Source organism: Acromyrmex echinatior, chromosome 4 (genome assembly GCF_024713525.1).
Source record: "Acromyrmex echinatior isolate Ae372 chromosome 4, ASM2471352v2, whole genome shotgun sequence".
NCBI lineage: Eukaryota > Metazoa > Arthropoda > Insecta > Hymenoptera > Formicidae > Acromyrmex > Acromyrmex echinatior.
Genome location: NC_141855.1, coordinates 13,505,535 through 13,529,882, shown reverse-complemented (window position 1 = coordinate 13,529,882; position 24,348 = coordinate 13,505,535). Strand labels below are relative to the sequence as shown.

Here is a 24,348-nt window from a genome sequence, read left to right as displayed (position 1 = left end):
CAGTAATAATTCACGAATATGAGGTCGGAGTGAATTAATCTGACAGGGCAGTGGTAAAACCGCAATTAAAATTTTAAGTTAGATATAACAAGTGGTTGGAAAAGTTAACGTGCAGCAATATTTCTAAATAATTAATTACATAATATAGTTCATGTACATTTCGACAGCAGTGCGATGTAATTTTCGTTAATTCTCTAGAAGCGATGAGTGAATATGATTTATGAATATTAATACAAAATGTTGCTTAAATTTATTAGGAAGGAAGGTTGAATTATAAATACTCAACTAAATATAAAGTAATCACAATTTATAATCATAATTTTTTGCAACAATTTATAAAAATTATATTAACTAGACAAACTTCTATTTGAATTACGAGTACATTATTTTTAATTTTTTGCATTTATAAAATTAAAGTATTACAATTATTCATTGAATTCTTTAACATTTTTTCATTAAATAAATATTTAAATAAATATGTACCCAATTAAATTTGTCTGTCGATTGTTATCGAATTTTTGTCTTTCCCTGTTCGTGATTTCCAATCGTAAAAAGTGAGCTAATTAAAAATCATTACCACGCACGTAAAATAAAATGCGCATTAAATGAAATTCCGGCCGCTTTGATTAATTGTGCGACGGCCATCGAATATTTCCCTTTGACCAAAGCGCCCTTTGCATCAATTTCCGACAATTTCATTTTGATTATCATCTCGCTTGTCCTTTCCGCGCTATCGTGCATCAGGAAGATTCAAATGGAATCTATCGTGAAACCTGTGCTGGATATTGTAGGGCTTGAAGGGCGATATCGCAGGATATCTATCTGGCTTAAGTTTACCGTTTATAAGCGCCTTCCCGCGCGGTTTGCGATTTTCCACAACCAGGTGATATCGAATCCTGCTCCAAGATTTTCGCGAGTACGATCGAGATTGCAGCCGGTAACGACGAGGCGACGATGTTTACCCAGACGCCGGGTGGAAACGATCCACCAGGATTCGCATGTACGTGCTCGAGGACTCCTTACAGTTGAGCTTGTGTTCCTTCGTGTGCGCGATGTGTCGCAATGTTAATCGTGCTAGTGTTGCAAAAATCGGCAAAAATCTCCGCGCCAAATGCATCTCTCTGCGTATACGAATATGCAAATTAGCGCGTAGTATGAACCAGATATTACTAGCATTTATTCTCGAAAATATTAAAGCAAGCCTGATTTCTTAAATTTTAGTTCTAGATGAAGGTATGAATACATTTTCATATTAATTTACATGATAATTAAATGATAAATACTATTTGATCTTACAAGTGTCTTTAAAGTATAAATATTCGCTATATAATAAAAAGGCTTTGCTCAAATATCTAAAAATTTAGCTAAGTATAGAGAGCTGAAATAATTTTAAACCGTTAAAATTATATGAATTATGTAGAATGTTTAAATGTTGATGACAATGTTGAAAAAGTTTTAATATTCTAGTAACCAATTTGAGCGTCGTATATAATTAGTTTTAATGGACTAAACAAATTTATTTTTCAATCTGTATCTAACTAAATTTTTAGATACTTCAGCAAAACCGTGTAGAAAATAAATAGCGTCATGAAAATTAAATTATAAATTAAATAGCCTCGTGAAAATTCGCGCAACTATTTTAATATTTATTAAGGGAAGCTTTTTCTATAACTTATTACATTCGATTTTTTGTTAGACCGATGAATATTGTTTAATTAATATTTTTAGAAGCATTAAGGTTATATATCGAAAGATATTTCGACCGGATTTCAGTTAAAATTTATTCTGTCTGAAAATTCAAATTCATCTTTTTTAGAGGACGAAGGAGACATGAAACTGCGTTTCCGAATAACGCAGAGAGCCGCGGTTAATATGATGACCACACTAGAATGGTCCATGGCCGGTGTTTCGCGTTTTTCGAATCCCACGAGTCGTGAAATTTTTAGTAGTAGATACTCAGGCTAGAGACCCATGGCTGCGGTCTATAAATCACGGTCCGTTTCGCGGGGTGGGTTAAGACTAGTGTTTAAGACCGCTTTATGAATGGCCGCAGCGAGACGAAGCGATATCTCGTGCCGAGCGGTCGTACATTCGCGGTGGGCATTCTGGGAGGGAGGAAGGTTGTTCTAGTTTCGAAGCGAGGGGGTGAACGATAACGAGGGTAGCCATCGTGGCTCCCGTTCGTCTGCCGCCCCTGGTCGATGCATTTATCCATCGTGCGCAACCCCCCTCCCTTTCCCCCCGTCTTTCTTCTCTACGTTATCCGGAAAGTTGCTAGTATCGATATTTCTAACTGGTCATGACTCATTCTATCCAGTAATAGTGCAATTCTCTGTGCGCATTGCTCGCGAATTCGACTTAGTGTTTGTGTGAATCGCGTGCGAGTAACGAGGAGAGAATTTTAATCCGAGTATATCTTTAATTTGGTCTTTATCTACGATAATAATTAGTACTTCCGCTTCCGATGGTATACATAAATTGGTTTGGTTACTCCATCGTATTCTTGCCTTCCCCCTTTTAAAGGGGATATTCATAATCAGATTTGGTACTTAAAGCTCTTCCTTAAATTTATCTTCAGATGCTCAGTAGTTAATGAAATAATTCGTAAAGCATCTGAAGATAAATTTAAAGAAGCCTTAAATGTAAGGTCTGACTATGAATACGAACATAAATATTGGCACACGGAAAAAAAAGATTAGCTGCCACAGCTAAAAATTAGATATGGCATTTAAATTCAGTAGTATGACACCTAACATCGTGTCTGTGAGGTCTAATTTCGATGTGACGCCTAAATATTATCATTGTAACAGACAAGCATTTTGCTATTATGTCGATGTATTGATCATTGCAGCAAACGTTTTATGTGTAGCAGACACAATTTGATAACAAGTACAATTTCAGTAAATATATTTAGCTGTGGCAACAATTTTCTTTTACACGGACATGATAATTATGACATAACTTCACGTTGATAAATAAATTGACTATAACAGACATACATATTTTGCACGTCCTTATATTAGCTACAGCAGCAAATCCTTTGTATGTATTAGCAAATTTCATAGCCATAGTAGCTAATGTAATTTTAGCTAATCAGCTGTGATTAGAAACTTTTTTTCCGTGCAAGAAGGATCAATTAATTAAAAGAAATAATCCTATTATATTTTGGTCGAAGCGAAACTTATACTGAAAAAAAAATTGACTGCTGCAGCAAATTAGATGGTAAAATGACATAGTATTTTTAAATGGCTATAGCAACTAATTTTTTGTTGCAGCAATCAATTTTTTGTTCCGTTAGCCTATCCGCAATGTTAGTATAGAATTTCGATAGGCTAATATAACCAAAAATATTGGCTGCTGCAATCAATTAAAAATGCTTGCCATATTTTGCCATCTAATTTGTTGGAGCAGCCAATTTTTTTGCAATGTGGTATTTAATAATAATTGAAATATTTTGCAAATAGATTTTTCAGTTTTATAAAGCTACGTTTAATCAACCTGATATTTTGAATACGTCCATGGTCAAGTTAATAAAACAAATGTTTAACACAGTTTTAATATTTTCTCTTAGTTGTAGCCGAAACTGCTAAGAAAATAATGAGATTTAATTTGTTTAGCTTATTGGCTATTTAAATTAAAAAATTTTTTTTTATTTATTAAGCCCTTGTTTTTTTTCTATCTTTGCGTAACATTTATGAAACCAAATTGCCAATATGATTTTATTTTGACTGTTTCGTGGAATAAGCCAGTTTGATAGCAGCGACGTGTCGCGTGAGGTAAACGAAAAAATCGATGAACATTAATTGTCATGCGTTGCGTATGGATGCGTTTCCGTTTCGATATGCAATACGCGCAAATATCACGATGTATTGACAAGCGGAAATGTATTGCTAATATTTGCGCTTGCCGCGACGACGTTAACCAATCCGATACTTGTTATGCCAGATTCGAAGCGGTATTTAATATTGATGATTGAAAATTCCGGATTTTATGGTGATTATATGTTGTACCGGAAAACATGTATTTAATGGATATTAACAAACATTAAATCGTATTTGACAAGAATAAATAATACGGTCTATATTAAGTACGTCATGTCTTTTAGAATATCTTCCAATATGATTTTAATGGTAATTTTCTGTATCAATTTTTGTTTTACGTAAAAGTATATTTTAACGGAACTTATTGAAAAACTGACACGTCCTCAGTTTTTGTTTTCACTCTGTTACATTACGGCGGGAATGCAACATTGTCCATATGCATTCGCGATGCACTTGATGCAATTCGTCAGATCGATCGCCCGGTCCGTGAACCAGAAAATTATGCAGTTTCGATTTCGCGCGACGCCGTCCTGGCTGCAATCATTCTGCATGACTCACAGTGGAATCTGAAAAGAGGATTCAACTCTTTTTGAACGGAAATCCACGGGTAATTTTTCGTTACATTCCAGCATACAATCCCTTTCATAAAATAAATCATATATCTGATTAATGTTTAAGGAAAGGAATAACTAATGTATTTTCATGTATATATGTAGAAAATATCTTTTCTTGAAAGAGCATTTTCTTCCATGCTGCAGCTTTCAAATTTAAATTTAATTGCAAATTTAAGTTTATTTTCTGTTGCTATTCTTACTTGCTGTATTCTGCCTTTTTCAAAGAAACGGATTTGCAAAAAATGAATAGTTACAAGATAAGTGAAAAAAATTCTGGATTATGTTATAATATCACAAGTGAATTTCTGTTATGCTCTTACATGTTTGCTCTGCCCCAAGTAATTTCCACGACGGCAATGACGCGCACGGAATCCTCGCATCCTCATAAGCCATGAGCATTATGCCGGTTACTGTAACGAATACTCTCGAAGGTTTCCACAGGATAATTTCGTCGTGTTTACCGTCCGTGATGCTTGATTTCGCGGAAGATAGAACGCGAGCGTTGCTGTTCCCTGTGTCGCTACGCCGCTGCGCGATGCCGCGAATTCCGATCCGGAATTTCAGGGACGCCGAAGTTCGCGGGAATGTTTCGCGACATAATCTCGTGCCGCACGAGACGTGTATAATGTAATCTTGTGTACGTGTACGACGAGAATTCGTGCGTAGGCGATCAGATTAACAGACGAGATGTTTTCGCTGGGCGTACCACGTCTCTGATCCGCCACGCTCGACTCGGCGATGATCCGCGAGGAAAACGTGTATCTGTGTCCCAGGAATGTATCTCCGGTGTATTATTGCATTCTCTTTCGACATCTAGGTAGGTCTTCTATTGTTCCAAGACATCATCTTGTAAATAAAGTCTCGTATTGAGGTATTGATCATACATTATTAATAAGAATTAAAGTCTTAACTGATAAAAATTTTTGATTGATAATTAATGGATAAATAAAAAAATTCTAATCATATTAATCAGAATTCTGATCATTTTAACTGAAATTATAATAGATTCAACCAGAAAAATCTGATCTTTGTTCGTTTTCAACTAGAATCCGATTAATGCAACTAGACTCTTTTTTTATTATATCAAAGTTTAATTAAAATAAGTGTTTTTATATACGTTCGATCTTTCAATACTTTAAATTCTAAATTGTGTATTTTAAGAATGTTTCTTTTTCTTTTATAAAATATTGAATAGATCTATTATTGCTCTAATTTTAAAGCAGCGTATTCAGTTTATATCAGTGCTATTCCCAAGATATTCGTGTATATTTTGACTTTTAAATTGTTTTCCCTCTAATCAATAAAAAATAAATAACTTTTAGCGAATCACTTTTAATGCTGCTTTTACATAACGTACGTATGAAAGCAACATTAGATTTATTTGCGAAGTGATCTCCGGTCTCGTAAAACCCGTCAACTCTCGCCTATCATTTATCACTGCAATGTCGGGTGCATCGGGCGCTTATCACAGCCTTGTCGCCATGAGATCACTCGATGCATTCACACCCGCTCTAAACCTGACGTCATGCACCGCGCCGAGAGGTGGTCAGCTCCACAAGAATGCCTTTCCTCCCATTGGATCACTTCCGGTTTTCCGTCTGTCACGCTCCATTTGCGCCTGTTCAGTGCCGCATCGTCGGTGTCTGCGACCGAATGCGTCCGTGTGGCCTCTCTAGGAATATTTGGAAGTTCCGCGATCTGTGTTACGTTTTCTCTCGGAAAAATCCATATCGTTCATCACGAGTCCATATCGTCCCTCGTCCAGTGTATGCGTGGGAAAATGGTGCGTGAATTTAACTATCTTGTGATATTGCACATGACAGTCAGAAGATATGAATATTGAATAATCTTAAGAATATCTTCCCTACCGCAATCGCTTTAAAAAATATCTTTCTAGATTTTACAAAAGATTTTTGGTACATTTATCAGCAATAAAAATTTGAATTAGTCTTTATTCTGCAGTTTCAAAATATTTAAAAATATAATAAACAAAGAAATTCAAAGTTAATATCGCGATTATAAATAAGCATAAATTATTTCAAAAACTTTTATTATCAAAAACTTTTATTATCAAAAACTTTTATTTTATTTTATAAGAAAAGAATCATGCATGATTATTTTTATTTCCAATTAATTATTTTGTCTCACTTTGGAGTCCTTTTCAATCAATCAATTTGGAATAAAGATGACATCATCTTTCTCGTAAACTAATGAAAGTTTTTGACATCACAACGCTCATCTATCCGCGCTGTGCATTCATTAACCTTAAACTTTATTGTTTAAAAAATAAGAAAGTCTATGTAATTGTAAGATTTTTAATTTTAAATTAATTATTTAAGTTTGATATACGTTTAACATATGAATATTTAAAATACATAGTTATATAATTTCTCGAATCACTTTTAAATGAAAGTTGCATAAAAAGGCTGAAGTTAATTATTTTGGATGAAAATCAATAAATGTAAAACAAATCTGTTGTAATTGAACCATCAGTAGGCTTAGTTCATTTAACTCATTTAACTCTCTATGAACCATCTCGATCAAATCGAATCACTCGTAGGAGCGAGTTCGCGACTTAGCGATTCGAAACTTAATTGTTTGTATGCCTTCGCTTTCGAACACCCGTTATTTCCCATATCTCGTCGGCGCCGCCTTCTCGTTACTCTATTCGGTTCGTGTTTCATCGGGACCTGCCTCGCGTGGGTAGGATTAATTTGCGTATATATTTCACGATAATTGTGCGCATTTGCCCGTCTGCGAGAGATCGTATTGTTCCTCTGTTGTTTCGCGTTCGGTATATCCGACCCCGGCTCCTTTGTTACCGAACTCGAAATTTCGCGACTATTATTATATCCACGTCGTTCCTCTCGGTTTTCATGTTCGCCTATGGAATTGTATATTCAATGTCGCTTCGCGACGACTTCGGTATCGTCGAATCTTGCATCGAGATACACGCATATCGAAACAGTTATCCTATGATATTTGCAGCGCAGGATGATGAAAAGCATTTTTACAGAGTTTAATTTTATACGCGAAAAGAATGAATTTGTTAAAGTATCTAACATATAGATTTGAAAATAATTATGTTATTAGATCATTAAAATAATTATGTACATACTAAAAAAAAATATTAAATTATAATAAATATTAGTTTGAATAGTTATAAGTAAATATAAACATATATTTATTCGATACAAAATCTATAATTTGATTTAACTATCTTTTTTTTATTGAGTAAATATTTATTGTAAATAAATGTTTACTCTAGTACTATTTAGAGATATGTGCCCAGTAAGAATTAGTAACTTTTTTTCAGTGTAGGAAACTCTATGATAAAAACAAAAGTTTCAATTTTTTAGTAACTAATTTGAACATCATACATAATTATTTTGATAATTCAACAAAATTATTTTCAGATCTGCATCTCTAGCTAAATTTTTATATACTTCAACAAAATTCTTTCCGTGTAAGATCCCCATTGTCAATGTAACTGTTTAAAATTTATATTTATTGGGTCATCTAAAAACCGCGGATACTTTTTAGATGACCCAATATAATATTCTATACATTTTAAAATGTTATATTGACAGTGGGATGTTATAAAATTAAACTTTGCAGAAATATATATTTTTTTATATATTTTTATATATGGATGTATATTTATCTTACATATGCTATTTGCTTGGGAAAGAAAACTGATTAATGTGAGTAGTTAAGGATTCTTTCTCCCTTGATTGTGTTAAACGTGAAAGTTTGTATCAAAATAAATGGGAGTAAATAAAAGTCTTACACACGTCTGCAAAGTTTATTTGAATAGAAGGAAGGATGCATCCTGCATACAAAGTTATGTTTCATAATATACCAGTGCTGTACTCACATTTTGCGAAACTTTACTTTCTAAAAAGAAAGAACTAATCTCTATCTGTGCGAGCGAATTTATGTTAATATGAAAATCGTAAGAAATTTCAAAATTATTTAATACCTGATACAGCAATCAACATATTTCATTATCAACCTGCATAATACCTATTATAATTAATTATTTGCTGTGATTTTGAAACCTTTTTTTAATCTACAGCTATAATCATTTTTGCTGTTGCAATCTTAACTCACTTCCGTTAGTTAAATGCAGCTGCAGGTTTTTTTTAATCTAAAAACTCTCGCTCAAGAGGAACTCGTAAAGCTCAGTCTCTCGACTTTTTCACCGAGAAAAGTCGCGAAACACTCTCTACCTTCTCGCCTGCTCCTATTTCTTACTCCGTTAACCTTTGAAGAACTCACAGCAAGAGAGTTTCGCAATTAATTTCCCCTGTTCTCGCTAGGGCGTCCCGCTCCCGCTTAGACTAACCGAAGACGCTGTGTGCTTACAGATAGTCGACATCGAGACGGTGCCAAGGTCACGAGGGAGGAGCTGAGGTCATCGCGGCATCTATGTTGTGCGGCGAACTCCTGAACGGTGGCTTCGTCAGTGCCGGAGCGGTACCGGTGGTTCCGTACAGCCTCCCAGGACTCTGGTTACCTGGTTGCCTGCGTGCTACCAGCCCGCGCCTATTGACCTCTCCTTACCTGACTCTGCTGGCCGAGCTTCTGGCCGCGGGCCGACTCGAGCTACGAGACGATCTCCTGGAGCTGATGGACCTGGCAAAGAGGAGCCATCAGGCTCCTGGCAACAACGGAGCGTCCGAGCTCGATCTTGACCTCCATGCCGACGACATCGACGAGATTTTCTTAGGTAAGTACTCTTATATTTATTATTCTTTTACATAAAAGTATCTGCTCTTATACTTGGTTCGTATGCTTATGTCATTTGAATGTAGACCATCAGTTATCAACATCTAATATTGGAAATCTGCCTATAATTTTACCTTATAACTAGGAACGGATATTTAATATACTATTCAAATTAATTTTAGTCTTAGAACTTAAACTACATAATTTTATTGAATTGACGAAACATTACGAAATATTATTCATACAACATGATGCGAGAAAAGATAAAGGATGGAGCATAATCCGCATATCGAAATCCCACAAGATTGAAACATTTTGGTAAAGTTTGAAAACTGATTTTTATCAAAGAGATCTTAACATTATCGATTGTGAGATCATATTGGGTCATTTAAAAAGTATCCGCGGTTTTTTCATTCAAAAATTGAACAAAAAACTGCGGATACTTTTTAAATGACCTAATACATATATATTAGACAATGTATACAATTTACTCAAGTTATTATTTAGTTTTAATATCGAGACACCTAATCCAAGATCAAAATATCATCCTTTATTTAGTTGTAATAATTTAAATTTATAATAAACAGTTAGGATCATAGTTTTATAGTGAAATTTTTAATTTTTTAAAAATTTGTAGTAAACAGACTATTAGGCTCGTAATCTTTTATTTATTTATTTAAAAAGTATTTGTTTTAATGAAATGACTGACAAAAATATAATAGCTAAGTGTCGTGATCATCGAATCCAAGTTCTGTCGTAACAACAATATGTTAGATCATTCGATATATTTCAACATCTTGGATGTCGAAATTGTAATACAATCGAGAGCAACAATTCAACACACCCATTAAATTTTTCTCCGTGTCGAAAGCCTGTCCGACTAAAAATATCGGAGGCCGCGCGTATAATACGCAATTTTACGACACGTGTCGTGGGTGTATGCGATCCGTTGTCTTTTATTTCGAAAGCGAGCATGCCGGCGTAATGGTTAGGCCGTAGTTCACATTAATGGGCAATACACGCGGTCGTGACGACATCGTGAAAGTAGCCATGCGTCGGCAGAAGTGAGCGGCACGGAGCCCGTGATTACGTCCGCTGGTAAATATGCTCCTCGGCTAAAACCCGGTAATATTCCCCGTTTTTCATGACGAGCGATTTGTCGCTCTACGTACCATCCGCTTTATTGAAATGACCTAGGAAGAAAAATGAATACTCCTCTACGATGAAAATTTCTCGAGGAATTTTGAAAGACATCGCATCAATACTATTTAATTAAATTAGTTTTTTATTTGCAGTAAAGTCTCAAATTTTATATATTTGCGAATCATTTTATATATTTTTGTCCGAGATGTTATATGCAATAATATATAAAATATCGCAATGAGAATTTCCAGCGAAAACTGTGATAATGAGCGACATGAATTGCGAAATTACATAATCAACTTCTGCTGAATCATACTGATCAGCGCATAAATTAGTGTTTGATAAACGATTCTCTTTAATACAAGTTTAAGTCGAGTTGTGACCCCCGTCTTCGAGCAAATCATAAATTCATTTATTGCGTCGTGATCGTTACAGAACGGCGAGAGTTAAATGTCGGAGTAGGAAATAACGGTTACGAATAATTCGCAAACTACGAATAACTCGTAAACTGCGAATAATTTCTATATCATGAAAGGATTTAACGGTGTGGGTAATGTAAAGATAGGAGGGTAAAAGGTAAATGAGAAATTATTACCATGGTATTCTTTACATCTCAGAAATTTGCCCGATTCATATAAAGCATCGCAATTTTTATGAAATAAAAATCTCTGTTTTTACTTTCGGTAAAATTTCTCTAGTAAAAATATATTTACGGATATGACATTACGAGATTTATTTCTGTCGTTCTCAAAAGAGAGTCTACGCCTCATACTTAGTTTTTCGAGAAGGAGAGAAAAGAAGTCTTTGTCTTGCGGAGCGTTAAAATTTTTCAAGACGATCCGCGCCTTACGGTCATCTTTCTTGGCTACTCTCCTGGTCAGTTCTCCTCGTTCCATCTTCCAACTCCGGTTTACCTTCTGCCCGGGAGACCGTCGAGGATCTTAATAAATCGCTCTACAGCTCGATCCCGTTTCTTCGTAACGACCGTCGGAAAAATGGAGTATCGCCCTACATACTCAAGAGATTCCTTAGAAATTGGTGATTCTCTTTTTCGCATGGACGACGCTCTTAATCCGCGGATAATTTACTTAAAACACATCGTCGATAACGGTTTTTTTTTTAAATCGCGAACACGATGGAAAAGCTATGTTTTCGATTTTATCCAACTCAGTAATATCGATATCATACGATGCTTTCACAAAATATGTATTACTTATACATATCAATGTACTACAGAAAATTAATTATATGTTAATTCGTAGACGTTATAGAAAATTTAGAAGATACATAATATGCAATTAATATATGTATATAAATTTGTAATAAACAATATATGTACTGAAAAAAAATTTACTGAATTTTAATAATTGTTTGAATAGTACTAATAAATAAATATAAACATATATTTATTTAGTACAAAAACCATTTGTTTATGTATTATTATTTTTTTATTTAATAAATATTTATTGACTGCAAGTTACTTACTTAGTTCTATTCAAACAAATTCATTAAAATTTAGTAAATTTTTTTAGCGTATAATATGTGTACATAGCTTATAATAAACACGATATATGTACATAGGCATTTTGGTTCGGTATTTTAGATAGATATTTTTAATCAAGATATTGTCAACACATTGTACATTAGGTGGCGATGACTGATGGTCGACAACTTAAAAATCTATTTTAGCAGATCAAATTGGTGTAATTGCTTGTCGTTTGGCTGCAAAGTGGTTGAACTTTGTCGACAACACTTTCAGAGAGCTGCCAAATCTGACTGAGAGTTTTGGCGAAACTCTATTCAATTCATGAATTCGCGAGCCACCCATGTCGATCACTATTCTCTGTTACAGCTGTAAACTTTGTTGCATGCAATATCAAGATAACGAATCCTTTTCCTAAATTTGATGTAGGATTCGTGAATTATTCAAATTATTGTACGTTGCAATAATAGTAAATATGTACGTCAGTTATTTTTTTATGCACCAAGTTTGCTTTTAAGTCACTATTACCAAGTAATTTCATTTATTTCAGTTTATACTGCACGAGAAGTACTATAAATAAAAAAAATAGAAAAGGGAACAGATCGATAGAAATGGATACGCTCGAGCTCGATCGGATTAGCTACGAGCAATGTGCGCTGCGTGCGAAAAGTTACGTTCGTTGTTGATCATAAAAACGGGATATTCACGAGAGTCCGGGAAACACGTGGAAAATTGCGGAAACAATCCGCGGCTAGTGAAAATCTCATCGTGGAAAAACTACGCGCGCCGGATATTTCAATCAACTCGCCGGATTGCGCGCGATATCGTTGCTCGAAAGTCGGTATGATTGGATCGTATTGGCCTGCCTGACTCGATATTGTGCCGATCGATCGTTCGTCGATCACTGAACGGTTGCGACTACAAGCGAGAATGAAGGAGAAGAGCCGGGCGTTAAAAATAATATACGCGAGACGGAATAATCATATTTCACTATTACATCGCGGCGACGACGGTACGCGGAAAATTGAAAAACGAGGCCGAATCAGCGCACTGGAAGGGCCATCGAAAATTAGTTTTCGTATTCATTTGCTTGCCGAGAAAGTATATAGTATTTCACCGGCATGCGTGATGAATTGTAACCGGCACCCACTCATCATCCTTTCGAATAAATGTTTCAATCTGTCGTGGATTGGCCCCTCACTTTTGTCCGAGGGATAATAAAATATGGACGATATGCTGGAAGGGAGATACCTACGCACAATAGACGACAGGATACGTATTATGAAATTATTTAGATGGATTTATGATCGGAATTATTCTCTAGATTTTTATTGTGTTTTCTAGGGAAAATGGAATAATTCCGATTGGAATCCATTCTAAAGATTTCTGTAATACGTGTCTTAGTAAAATATGTTTTATTGAATTAAATAATGACATGGGTAAAGATTAATAGGTACAAACTGAAAATAAAAATAAAATATTTTTACATTCCTACAGGATGCAGTTCCTCTGAAATTAGAACAAAGAGCGCATCAAACTTTTTTTTTTATTATCATCTCTGATCGAATTCTTTTTATGCATTTATTTTTGTTATATTTGTCGCATTTCCTTATATTTAAGCAAATAAATACTTAAGCTTCTACGTAAATTTCCTTCACATCGTGTAATCAACTCGCGGCGGAATAACTTTAATACATAACAAATGCGTTTAATAATATAGGCGACCGTTGCCTTTCCTTTTAGAATAAACGCTGCAATCTGTCACGATTTTCTCTCTTTCTCTCTCTCTTTCTCTCCCTTTAAACTCTGGCTAAAAAATGGGAATACGTATGCCGTTCAAGGCAGGGCAATAAAAAAAACAGGTGGGTCGGATGGAGTGGTGCGATAGAGAAAGGGTCGCGGATGGAGGGAAATGAAGAGCGAGAGGTTTCCTGGCGAAACTCGACAATAGAGCGGGATGATCCTACAGTGGCGGAACGCGAATGGCGAGTGGATGAAGCGGGACAGAAGGGGACAAAACGGGAACAATGCTGCCCGGTATTATTTTCTGTTTGCTGCGTCAGACCAACCACCCACTCGGAACCACAGTGTTCATCCACCCCTGATTTATCCCGATATTCTGCAGTGGCATGACCGTAACTTCTGCGTCCTTATGCGAAGCTCACTGACGATGACAGCTCTCTATCTTTGTATATTCCAATTCCCTTCCGCACGATCTACACCATTTATGGACATTTCACTGTTTTACGTGAGAGCCATTTTCTTTCTGTGACAAATAATTTACTTTCACGATCGTCTCTGAGATATTCCAAGCGCAACGGAAAGTTACGCCGGCGCGGGCGATGCAGTCACGCGACGTAACGGCAATGGGAGTATAATCGATTACATGAAGAATCGCTATCGGCGCATTCGAGGGGATCACGAATTTATGCGTTACTATGGTACCGCGGCTAATGGATTTACTTATCCGTTTATTACAGAGCTCGTCGGAGTTAAATTTGGTTATCGGGTGCTTACCCGGCGACTAACGCAAAGCGAATCAATGACCTAGTTCGTCCCTGCGCATTAAATTATTTTTCATTATCGATCGCACTCTTCGCTGACGTTGACGCTATTATTTCGCATTAATCACGACTAATGAAGAGTGTCGCGCGATTAAATACGCGTTATTGAACGTGTTTTCTGTGAAAACTGCTTGTTTAGTATATTTCAATTGCTCATGCATCAATACGATCAACGTTAGGAAATTGAATGTGAATGTCAGAAATTAATAACATATATATAACATATATATAACATATATATAACAATCGTTAATAAGTCGTTGTTAGAATCGCAGTTAAAAGTGAAGTCGAAAGGATTATGAAGATTTGATTTATGAACACTATAAGAACAAACGAGTCGTTTAACGATAACGAGTATAAAGAGGGTGATTCTTCCTTTCTTAGTCGTGCAGAAGAATTTTATCGGGTAATTACTGGCTTCTGGACGTTTCTTCAGATTCGAGAAGCAGTCCTTTTCCTCGTGCGCCCTCCAAGTCCGTTTCCGGAGATCCAACAGGGGGTCCCCGCTTTTGTCGTTAATCATTTCCGTGCTTCTCGTCAGTCTGTCTGATCTGGAAACGAAACTGTTCTTGCAATTAAGCGCATTCAAAGGAAAGACCTCTCTTCCTACTCGAAGTTCTGGGACACGTGTTTCCGCCACCACACTGTTTCGATTTGCAGCTAATTCTTTACCATTCCTCCCACCATTCGTCAAACACTCGAAACAAGAAATTTCGTTTACTTGACTTCTTGTCAGTTCTCGTTCTTGCTCTAGTACTTAAGTAGCATTATTCAGTATGTCTCGTCCCATCTCTATTTTAGCTAGTAACGTATCGTTTAATGGCGGCTATTTTAGTGCATATGCTTAAAGTCAATTTTCAATTCGCGAAAATTTAAAGCAGCTAACAATAAAATTTACCTCCCAACGTGTTTATATCTTAATAATTAATTGTGTGTGGAAAGTTGAATAAAGTTTAAGTTTTTAACAAAGAATCTTTAATTGGACTAGTCTCCATTTAGCAAAGATAACTTTCTTTCCTTTCGACGTGTGATAGAACAACATGAAATGTAAGGGTTTTTGCAGTCGTATGAGAAAGTTATAAAAGACGAAGATCACAAGTCGGCTTCAGAACAAAGAACAGCCATGCAAATTACACCACTGCGCGGTAGAGAAATGCAGCTGAGTTTGTCGTGGTGGTGCACGCGAACGAAAAGACTGTGTGTTCCCTCTGTATCTGTCGATTTTGCCCTCGAGGCTTTCCGCAAAAATCCCACCATAGAATCGGAGAGACGCTGTGCTGTGCTCAGGTTTTCCCTTGAAAATTCGCGACACGTGAATTTCAAACCCGACGAGACCGCTGGGAAAAGAAGCGACGAAGCTCTCGAAGTCAGATTAAACCGAACTTCTTTCTCGTTGTTGCTTGCGCGACAACAGTCTCGGTGAAAATGTTCTGCTTGAACTTCGCAGGTCTCTAGTATCACGAGATACTTGAGAGACAATATCTTGCTGATTATTTTGCGAAATAATACTCGCGAAAATTACAGAATTTGAACCGAATATTATTTAGAAATATATATTTTTTAAATATTTTTCAATTTTTTGCAATAAATTATTTACAATCTTTAAGATGTTTATTTGCAAAAATAATATTAAATTGCTTGTCGATTTAATTTGTGATAATTATTCCAGCTTCGGTTTAGAATTGTTTCAAGACCGACAAATAATCGGTGTACACTTAATTGAAATTGGAAATTGTATAAATTTGTAAAAATATTTTTTTTTTTATTAGGCATGAAGAAACTGAATATGAAATTTTTCATTTACACCCTTTTTTTATTAGTATTCTATAGAATTGATTGATCAAAAATAAGTATTTTTAACATTAAATTAAGTCAAAATTAGATTATACAATATGTACATCATATTTCCTAAATTCAGTGAACTATTATCGAATGAGGAACAGGCGATAATTTCGTTTTGTATAGTCATATGCAAACAGGATGGCGTTACGGGTGGTGGAATCGACATTTTAGACGAACGTTGATTTCATCAACGTAATCTATTCTATCATACATACATATGTAGATACATTCTCGATGTTTGTACTAATCCATTCTTTGAGAAGGGGTGAGAAATTTCCGATGTCGCACATATTAACGTAGCTTGCATGTTTCAAATCGCGTCGCAAGCGAGAATCAAATTATCGGAGTTGTCGTGAGATCGATGGCGGAGGAATCAAGAGCTAATTAATGCCACTGGAAGGGGATTAGCGACGATGTAATTTGGCGGGTATACCATCCTGGCAGCGAGACGAGAGAAGTGGGTGGACGAGAAAGACTGAAACCTCGAAGAATTGGAATGGTTGCCGAGATAATAGGGAGACCGACTGATTAAAAGTTTACTTTTTCCCTTCGGTTTTCCGTCGACCTCTCATTGCTATCCTACGAATTGTCGTGGTAAATTATTTTCTTTCTTCTTGCACTTGTCACGAAATACGGAATAATTTAACAGACTTTATCGTACAGTAGCAAAAATGTATTCAATCATTTCTGTACAATTCGATGTTTCAATTTTTTAATGATTTATGTTGCACATAAATATAGTGATCCATTTTTTGTTGAGTATAAATCAAAATCTTGCGACGCGACGTACCGTTTGATTTAATTACAATATTTAAATTTATTCAATTCGTGCTACACAGAAATCTTCTTCGGTAATGAAGAAAGATTTTTCGTTGCCATCCTACGAATTATGGCGGTAAATTATTTTACTACTTTTTGCGCTCATTCCAAAATACGGAATTATTTTACAGATTAGTTACATGCCATTTAATTTAATTATAATACTTAGATATGTGTAATTCTCGCAATATAGAAATCTCTCCTTCGGTAATAAAGAAAGATCGTGTATGTTAATTAAAACTTCGACAGGATGAACTCAGTGCAATACCGAAGAGGTTAAGAAGTAATTCCTACTGGATGAATTTATGGGTGCTCGGGATTAACACGGTCGAATGCAATAAAAGTCACGAGATCTTCCCTGTACCTGTGTCGTCTTTTACCTTCACCTTTTCCTCCTCATAGCAGAGACCATCGCTATCCGGAATGGTTACCTTCGCGCTTCAATTTCTCTTCTCTTTTCGCTTTCTTTCTCTCTGATTCTCTCCATCTCACTTCTGGAAAAAGAAAAGAGGAACAGGAATAGCGTCGAACCATCGCCTTGCATAGGGGATGGACGACACTGTCGGCATTAAACCACCGGAATGTTCCTGTTTTCAAGACACCAGAACGTCGCGCGGGAGACTCAAGCTTTCTTTTCTATTTCTTTTTTTTTCTGATGATACGGGGATGTTGGCTTCGAAGTGTCGCTCACAAGATGATCTCGTTGATAATAAAAAATAGGATGGAAAAAATACGAGCGTCAAATACGACAAAATATCCCCCGAATATACTGTGGATTGTTCAATAGAAAGTCGGGCAAATTATATACAGACTATGATTATGGAAATGAAACTTCAGGATTTTCGACGGAGCTTCCTCGTAGGTTGCGGTCAGAGAAACTCGTCGGAATGCGAGATCGTTGAACTCGTAAATATAGCTTTACAACGCACCCGCCTAATCCAATGCAAATTGTTACACAATTCGCAGCTAACATGATTTTCATACAGATTGCTACACGTATTGGTCGCTCAAAGTCCACGTAATATCATTGACGAAAATGGATTATTTACAAATTGCAAATTATCTCGTATAATCGCGATATTTATAAAAATTTCCAATTTCTATTAATTTTCAGAATGTCAAAATGTTATATTATGGTTACATTATTTATTAAACTATAATTATTATATTATTCATTAAATCGTAAATTAAACTTAAGTCATTTCGCGAATAATTATGCATCTTATGGACCACAAAGGCGCGAATAACGCACGGAGGTTCGTACATAAATTATGTCGAGAGAGGCGGAGAAACTCGTCGGGCTCCTTTTTTCCGATTGCATGCAACTCACGCCGGGAAATCTCGAGCGGATCTCCGGCGATTCGCGGGGTCGGAGATATGTTCACTGAAAATCGTATATCCCAGGATTTAATTCGATTCCATAGGACTGTCGTTCCCCGCGCGGAATTCGCTTCGCAGGAACTGCATGTTGGGATTAACGACTCGGCGTTTCGCTCCGTTTTCCCTGTTTTCTTCCCCCTAAGAGACGAATTAGATTATAGATCGTGTCAAGCTCCTCTTGCACCTGTTCTCTGCTTTATTTTATTCCTTTATTGATTGAAATTCCTTTTTGTTACGTCAGATTTGTTTATTGAACATTTTAGGAAATACGAAAACAAGTTAATATATTATTTAATTCCTCTCTTTTTATTATTTGTAATTTTATCTTTCTTTTCCGCAAAAGAATAATCAAGTTTCCTCCAGAATATATTTTATTGCGCTTTTACTCTCTCTTTTTTGATCCTCTTTTCTTTCTTATTTTCCTTATGCGCTCGTTCGCCTCAAATCACATTTACAAGAAAAAGCTAGTAGGCGGAAAATAAAGGCAATGAGAGAGGACAAGAGGAATACCGGAACGTGTCGCTAACGTAATAACATTTCAATTCGAGGACGGAAATTACCGCAGGGCACGACAGACCATCCCTCGTACTCAGAGGGTTGACCGCCCTCTTCGTATTTCCGTCCCTAGTGTTCAAACTTATTCTCTTAGTAAATATATTTATTATTTTATCAATAACGCATAGATAAAAAGAATTTATACGAACATCTTAAAAAGATTTAGATTATCTCTTTACATAAAAATTACATGAAACTTACGGAATTTAAAAGTACTAGTGCGCACTGGTGCATATCAAAGTCTTTATACTGATTTATTTGAGTATAAAAATGAAATGCAAATATTTCAAATTATAATAAAATTCATATTTTACATAATAGTAAAAAATGTATTGAGTATTTCACGATTTAATCGATTTCTATGTTTATTTATAAATATATCCTTATGTTATTTTATACGATGGCTTTAATGTGCACTGAGTGTGTTCAATTGAATTCGCTATTACACAAAAAATGACACACTAAATAGAACGTCTTATGTTAAAGGGATCTAAATTGTTATTTTAGCGCCAGTCATCAGTGCGTCTCAAGTATACGCGATTCTGAAATCATATACTGCCGTATTCTAACACTCGTTGCACTCTACGATCACATTCACTTCGTTAATCCGTGCCGCACGAAATCAGAATAAACGAAAGTGCGCGCAGTTCACGACATGGCGGATTTTTTTCTCCGTTTATTTAACGAACCCCACCCCGCCCCCCCCCATCACACGTTCTCATACGGACTCGGTGGGACGGCCGTGGTGTGGATTACGAGGATGTGACACTTTTCAGTGATGGGGAAAAAAGTGTGTCGCATTAATTAAAAGCGACGCTACCGTCGTCGTCGCCGAACGCAATTACGAGCGCTGCGCTGCAGGTCGATTTATACCGGATCCACCCTCCTGCTGCCTGTTTTCTGCAGCAACCTATTTTTTTTTGTTCTTGTACTCCGCATCCCGCTCTTTCTTTCCATTCCGACGATGCAACGCCGCGCCGCGAAGAACGACTCCTCGGTAATTACTTGAAGCAGATGACGTCGAAATTTTAATGAAATTGGCTTGGCGAGAGGTGGGGATATTGAGCGATTTTAAATGCAATCCTGCATTTAAAAGTTTTTTCGAGTTGCGTTATGTACGTCATTATGCACCTGTTCAATATGAAGTGGCCCGCGGTGATGGTTTTTTCGTAATATTAATTAATTTGTCATCAGAATTTCCATAAATTAATTTCCCACTATTGGAATAGAAAAAATTATTTCATTGTTACGTAATGTGTTGAGATATAAATATACAGTATTATTTTTACAGCACTTTGTGTCCTGTTAGCGAATAGCTGTAAATACTTCAAAAAAACGACAGATGACAGAGATATTCAGCCTTATATCAGCTACGTGAAAATATAACTGCTTCACCGCAATCATTTTCGATTTTGTTTTTTTGGATAAAACGGTGAAAAAAGTTGTGGTCGCGATTTTTCTCCCCAAATATATAAACTACGTAAACAAAAATGTCGCGAAACGAGCCATGCTCTCGTTTGCTCTGTTAAGACCTGGCTCCATTCACACACCACCCACGTTTTATTTTCTTATGGTACAGTCATTCATATAAGAAACAGGCGAAATTTATTTTTTCGATTATATTTCGCTGTTGTGCAATATTTATATTGCATTTCCATTTTATTTGCATTTTCAATGTAATTTCGTTTTTAAATTCTATACAATGTAAGACAACGAATCTTATGATTTTTATGATTCTACGTTTCTTTTGTACGTATAATTTAGCAGACATATAATTATGAATTTCTTTGTTCTTCGTGAAATTAGAAAGGAGTATAGAAATATACAATCTCATTAAACTAATTAATGTTTTTGTTTACGCTATATAAAACTGTTTTTTTTTTATAAGCACATTACTGTCGTTTGTTATCTTTCCATATTTCAACTCTATTTAAGTTTATAATATATTAATTAAACGTCGCCGAAATAGGACGCAAAGCTGGAGCAAATTGTGTTATTGTAATTATTAATTGCATCACATGCAGTGGGCTCAACAATCGGCTTGGCTTGCCGACAAGTTCATGAACAAACAGAGGACTTTTTCGTCGTGCTGTCACCAGCATCCGTGTAGTTTGCAGTCGCATGACAATGCTGGACCAGTGATTTGTGCGGGTCATTAGGTACTGGTTTTCATCGGCGTGGCACGGACAATAATACACGGAATAATGTACGACATAATGTCCATGCTCTCTGCATTACAGCGCGGTCCACTACGATTCACGCATTGCGTTTAACGCGCTTATCTCATTTATAACGAGTGCGGACAATCGTCGTAATTGTTAAAAATTTGTTAGTACATTATATTCCTATAATCTATCTTCAAATTCATTACGCATGGGTATACATTCGTCACGTTAGTTCGTTTTATTACGAGGTTAACACTTTCAGAAAAACGTCAGATTTGATCTTTCATTAAAATACGCTTTAATTGATATGAAAGAACTTTTGCATGTACATTCAGAATGATTTAAATTTCATTTTACATAACTGTTCCATAAATGTTTCTAATGGAAAATAATTCTTTTATTCTTCTGACTTTTGCAGATTTTGATTTATATCTTCGTATGCATATCATGAAATAATACGTTCCGCTTTAATATGAAAATATTATTGTGTGTAGAATAACTTAATGAAAGAATATGATATTCAGCTCGCGATAGAAATTGAACAAACTGCAATAGCTTCCAATAAAGTCCTCGATTCCGCGGATCCCACGCGCGCGCGAGAAAGGATTCTCGATTTTCATCGCGTGATATAGATTATCAGACATAAAATGTATCACTAATTACGTTTTTTACTGTCCTACCAACCATATCCCCTGACGCTATTTCCTCTTTTGTCGTAAATTTTTATCCTATTCCCTCGCTCGTGAGATTACTGGATGCTCGATGGAAAATCGCGGATGCTCGCGTGATTCGAATCATCTGACAGTCGCGTGTTCATGTCGACGTTAAAAAAAACGACTAAAATGAACGGAAAAAAAAACGAGAATTCCTCGCGAGTGGGAATCGAGCCACTGTTTTTTAATGGCTCGCGCCTGCGTTTCAATTATTGCACCTGACTTGATTTATGGCTTTGCTCGCGTGTCGCGTTTGAAAAGGATTATATTTTTCCGGTCAGCGAGAATTTTGATGACGCACAAAATCGAGATTAAAATTCGATGTCCTAAAAGCTCTCGTTCAAAGACGAATTCATGGGTGAGCATTGATCGATCCAAAAATAAGTGGCTACAAATCGCATCGTTCGTCTGGGTCAAGATTTTTAAAAGCGTTATTTTACAAAAGAACTAGGCTATGGTCCACTTGATACTACAAATGCTTTGAAGCATCATTTAGTAAAATTCTTTCTATGGTTACGATTCTAAATTAACGTTATAATAGACATTTAATGTTTAGAATCTCTAACTGACGGGACTCTAACTGGTTCGCTCTAAATTGCTTAGATGGTTCTAAAATTACAGTTAAAATCTGTTCAAATAGATACTATTAGCGCGCTATTTGTGCCATTTTATCTTCGTTGTACGTTTAATGAACAATAAAGATAGAATGACACGAGTAGCGCCAATCCTCGAACGCAGCTTTAGATTTTTTTATTACTTAGAATTGCATCACGTGGATTAAATCACATCATTGGCCGCGATAAAGCTTTGTTCTTGTATAATGTGTGTGAGTTATAGATTAATTATATTCAATCATATGAAGTATTCGAAATGCGTGCTAATCCGGACACAGTTCATATTCGATATAATTGCTTTCTAATTATAAGCGCAATTCATCTGCAAATACCAGTTAATTATTTGCAAATTTGGGGTGCGTCGGATTTAATTCATCAGAACAGGGATGAGATTTGCTGCTACTCTACACTTCATTGCGTCGATCGTACCAAGCAGAGTGAATAAATTTCAGTTTTCTAGATATTTATTTATACGCTTTTGAATCAAAATATGTACACATTAAATATATTCTCTCCAATAGTCATCAAAGCTTGAAATGTTTTCGAATCTTTTAGACCACGTTAACGGGATTTAACGAAACCAAATCAATAAATATGTACACAAATTAACCTACATTATTTTTTACGTACATAAGAAAGGATAAATTACGACCGTCTTTCCCGGGCTAAAGTTGCGGCGAAATGCAAATAAAAGACGAATGGAAAATTTTACGAGGCACAAGATTTACGACTGACTTCTCCATTTTCCTTTTTTTTTCCTTCTCTGTCGGTGCATAAAACTTTCCTAGTAAATCCACATCTGGCAGGGTCCGATCGTAGTAACGGCAAAGTCGTGCGAGAGTCTTTTTACCACCAACGAAGATTTTTTTGTTCTTAAAATGAATGTTCAGTAATGTTAAACGCCTTATATACTTCCTCCTCCCTCTCTTTCTTTCTTTCTTCTGTTCTTTTAGTTTCAGTTTTACACGTAAAAGAATGTGAAAATGACTCATTTATGAATAATCGTCTGGTTTATTCAATAAATCGTCGAGACATTGATGACTCACTCATATCTCGTTTATAAGTGGATACTAACGAACGTTCATATATTTGTTGCACGCATGGTTATCTTGATATTTATAGGAGTTAAAACGATGATAATGAGAACTCCAAAGCTTGACAAGACTCATATATTGATCATGTAATTATAATAAATACATTAAATCTATAATACCAACATTGTATTAATGGAGTGTTAATGACAAGTTTTTAGTCGATTGATCGTCCTGATGAGATTTTACGGGAACTGTGCTTTTATGAGAACCATATGTAACGTTGATTTAACACGTTAGCAGTCTTCTCCGGTGCGCATCATCCGGCGGTGCGGAATTTCATTTCGGTGACGACGACCTCGTAATGTCTGCGAAGAGAAAAAAAAGAAGCCCAACTCGAGCGCGGAATACAAACAGGAAGGTTTTCGGTTAACCCATTTTCTGGCCGAAAGAAAAATGAGCCTCGGTATGAGCCGTTGCTACGCAATTTATGATCGTACATTGCCTCCAGTTTCATAGTACAGATACGCCATGAAGTGTCCTGGCCTGAGAAAAAATCTGCGACTAACATCGGAGGATTTCTTTTTCTTTCAGACAGGCATAGACTTTTCTTGTGAACGTAATAGTTTCTATCTGCATCGAGAAACTTTGTCGTTGCAGGATTACTGGATCAGGTACAGTTAATTAAGGACAATGTATATTAGATAAAAAATAACTCTCTCATGAATTTACAGTTTCAATAAATTCCGGGCATATAATGGACGTAACAACGTGTAAATATAAAACAAAGAATAAATACTAAAACGAACTGATGTAAATTGAACGCGGATTGTTTGTAAAATAAAAGAGAAAATGAGTGGAGGGTGGAACAGG

At 35.9% G+C, this 24,348-nt stretch overlaps 1 protein-coding gene across 1 annotated transcript in view; it reads left to right on the top strand.

Moving 5' to 3' along the window:
- Nucleotides 1–6,074: 6,074 nt before the first annotated feature.
- LOC105146434 (protein Fe65 homolog) overlaps nucleotides 6,075–24,348 on the top strand; it is a 128,040-nt gene continuing 109,766 nt past the window's right edge. Inside the window, exons 1-2 of the mRNA XM_087405257.1 lie at nucleotides 6,075–6,218; nucleotides 8,806–9,167. Coding sequence (XP_087261383.1) covers nucleotides 8,867–9,167 — 301 coding nt within the window. The 5' untranslated portion in view covers nucleotides 6,075–6,218; nucleotides 8,806–8,866. The remainder of the gene's footprint in view (nucleotides 6,219–8,805; nucleotides 9,168–24,348) is intronic.